Below are 1,925 nucleotides of genomic sequence, written 5' to 3'. Positions count from 1 at the left end.
CCTGAAGGAAGTTTAAGATGGTTTTACTTTCCCTTTTCCAAAGCATGGACTTCCTCACTCTCTGCATCAGCCTTGCCCTCCAACGAAGGTCTACTGGGAGGCTCCACTTAAGAGCTCCACTTAGCAGAGAAGAGCTCTAAAACTGGTAGAGAGTAAACAGACCTTTTCTGTGGTGGGTCAATTGCTTTGAAGTATTTTACCCAGTAAGGCCAGAAAAGACTCTCCTTGAAAGCTTCAGGAAGAGTTATTATAAAATATCCCCTTTCAGATGAACACATGGGTTTTGTCATTTTATTGGCTGGCTTCATTATTTTGCTAGATTGAGCCGGTCCTTAAGAGGACACTGAGATGCTTTCATTCATCTTTCTGTTCTGACAGCTACCTTAAGTATACATAAAGGTTATAGGCCTGAGTCAAAATCCAACATTTTTTAGCCTTCCTTTAGTGCGAGAAACCTTCCACCAGTGGAGCATGCCTCTTCCACTGGAGGAAGGCTCCAACATTAACCTAGACAGTGTCTTTTTTTTTCACTTAAGCAGTCGGTTCAGTTTTCATACGCTGGGAGAAACAGAAGATATTCTGTAAGATATTTATTAAGCAACTGATCTTCAGCATCTGAAAAATGAATCAACTCAGAGGGCTGGATGGAAGGAGACACAACAAAGGAAACCCTCCACACACCTATAGATGTCGCCCTTGACCAGGCCACACCCTTGAAGAGGCGCAGAGAAACATATCTCAGGGACTCAGGCAGCAAACATCTGCGTTTCATAAGTTTTTATTTGACAGAAAAAATCTCCTTGCTGTACATATCAAAAAAAATTAAATGCTTTTAAGAAATATGAAGAAACTTCTGTTCCCATCCCTCCCTGATTTAGGGTTTCTCAGCTTCTTTCCTGCAATTCTCAACTCACTCTCCCTATAAAATGCCTGGGCTGCCCCCTTTCCAGTCCACTCCCCCCACCCCTCCTTGACCTGGCTCAGCTGATCGAATATGAAAAAGAGTCTGCTTAGAGGGAGGGCTAAAAAGGAAAAAAGGAGCACCACGTATTAAAATTCTGCCTGTTTTTTAAACTGGGGCGGGGGGGTGCTGGTCTAATCTTCGAGTTCACCACCCTCAAAACTCAACCCCACTGTCACATTCTACTGAAAGAGACCACAGCTTTTCTCCTCAAATAAGATGCCCGCAGCGCCGATCTGATCCTGAAACAGGGGGCAACAGAGTGAGTGCCGCTGAGCAGCAGAGGCTCCACAATGGCATGTGGAAGACTTCCAGTGCCAACAGGCTCTCCTTCCTTCTCCCTACAGCCCACCAGTTCAGAGAAGGGTGCCTGAGAAACACTAAATCAAACGGATTAGTTCACGTATCTCCCTAGCCCACCCCCACCCCCTTTATGTTTTCTTTTTTTAAACCTTTTATGTCTCTAAATCAACAAAAAGAAGACCCCCCCCCTCTCAAAACACAGAAGATCTTAGCTGTAAAACGCACAGGGGGAAAAAACGCTCACAGGAGAGAGAGAGGAAAAAATCAAAATGAACGTCACCAACTGTTGGAAGAGGAAGAGAAGGAGGAGGAGCGCAGAGGCGGTGGATCCTGATGGGTGCTGAGCAGAGATGTCCAGGGAGGAGGGGAATGTAGCTGCCGACAAATGACGGGCAATAAAGACGGGGGACAGTGACGGAAAAAACTAATGAGAATAAAAAGCCGATGGCAAATGAAGATGCCCCCCACACATGCGCCCGCACTGGTTTCCAGTGGGCATCAGGAGGCAGGGGGCTTCCCACCTGGGACAGCGCTGTGGGAGGCAGGGGGGCGCAGTCTGTGGTTGCAAGGGCTTTCCAGACCTTCCGACGGGCTTAGGGTGACCTGGAGAGGGGGAGAGAAAAGAGTTACACGCGGGGCTTACTCAGTGAAAGGGGGGGGG

The 1,925-nt window shown here is 47.4% G+C and overlaps 1 protein-coding gene across 2 annotated transcripts in view; it reads right to left on the bottom strand.

Annotated features, from left to right (window-relative positions):
* Positions 1-768: 768 nt before the first annotated feature.
* SRRM2 (serine/arginine repetitive matrix 2) overlaps positions 769-1,925 on the bottom strand; it is an 18,383-nt gene continuing 17,226 nt past the window's right edge. For both annotated transcript variants that reach the window (XM_015421573.1, XM_015421574.1), the window contains exon 15: positions 769-1,867. In XM_015421573.1, coding sequence (XP_015277059.1) covers positions 1,858-1,867 — 10 coding nt within the window. In that variant the 3' untranslated portion in view covers positions 769-1,857. The remainder of the gene's footprint in view (positions 1,868-1,925) is intronic.

Source organism: Gekko japonicus, unplaced genomic scaffold (assembly GCF_001447785.1).
Source record: "Gekko japonicus isolate JY-2015 unplaced genomic scaffold, Gekko_japonicus_V1.1 scaffold1445, whole genome shotgun sequence".
NCBI lineage: Eukaryota > Metazoa > Chordata > Lepidosauria > Squamata > Gekkonidae > Gekko > Gekko japonicus.
The sequence above is the reverse complement of the archived record's forward strand: the minus strand, read 5'-3'. Positions and strand labels throughout refer to the sequence as shown.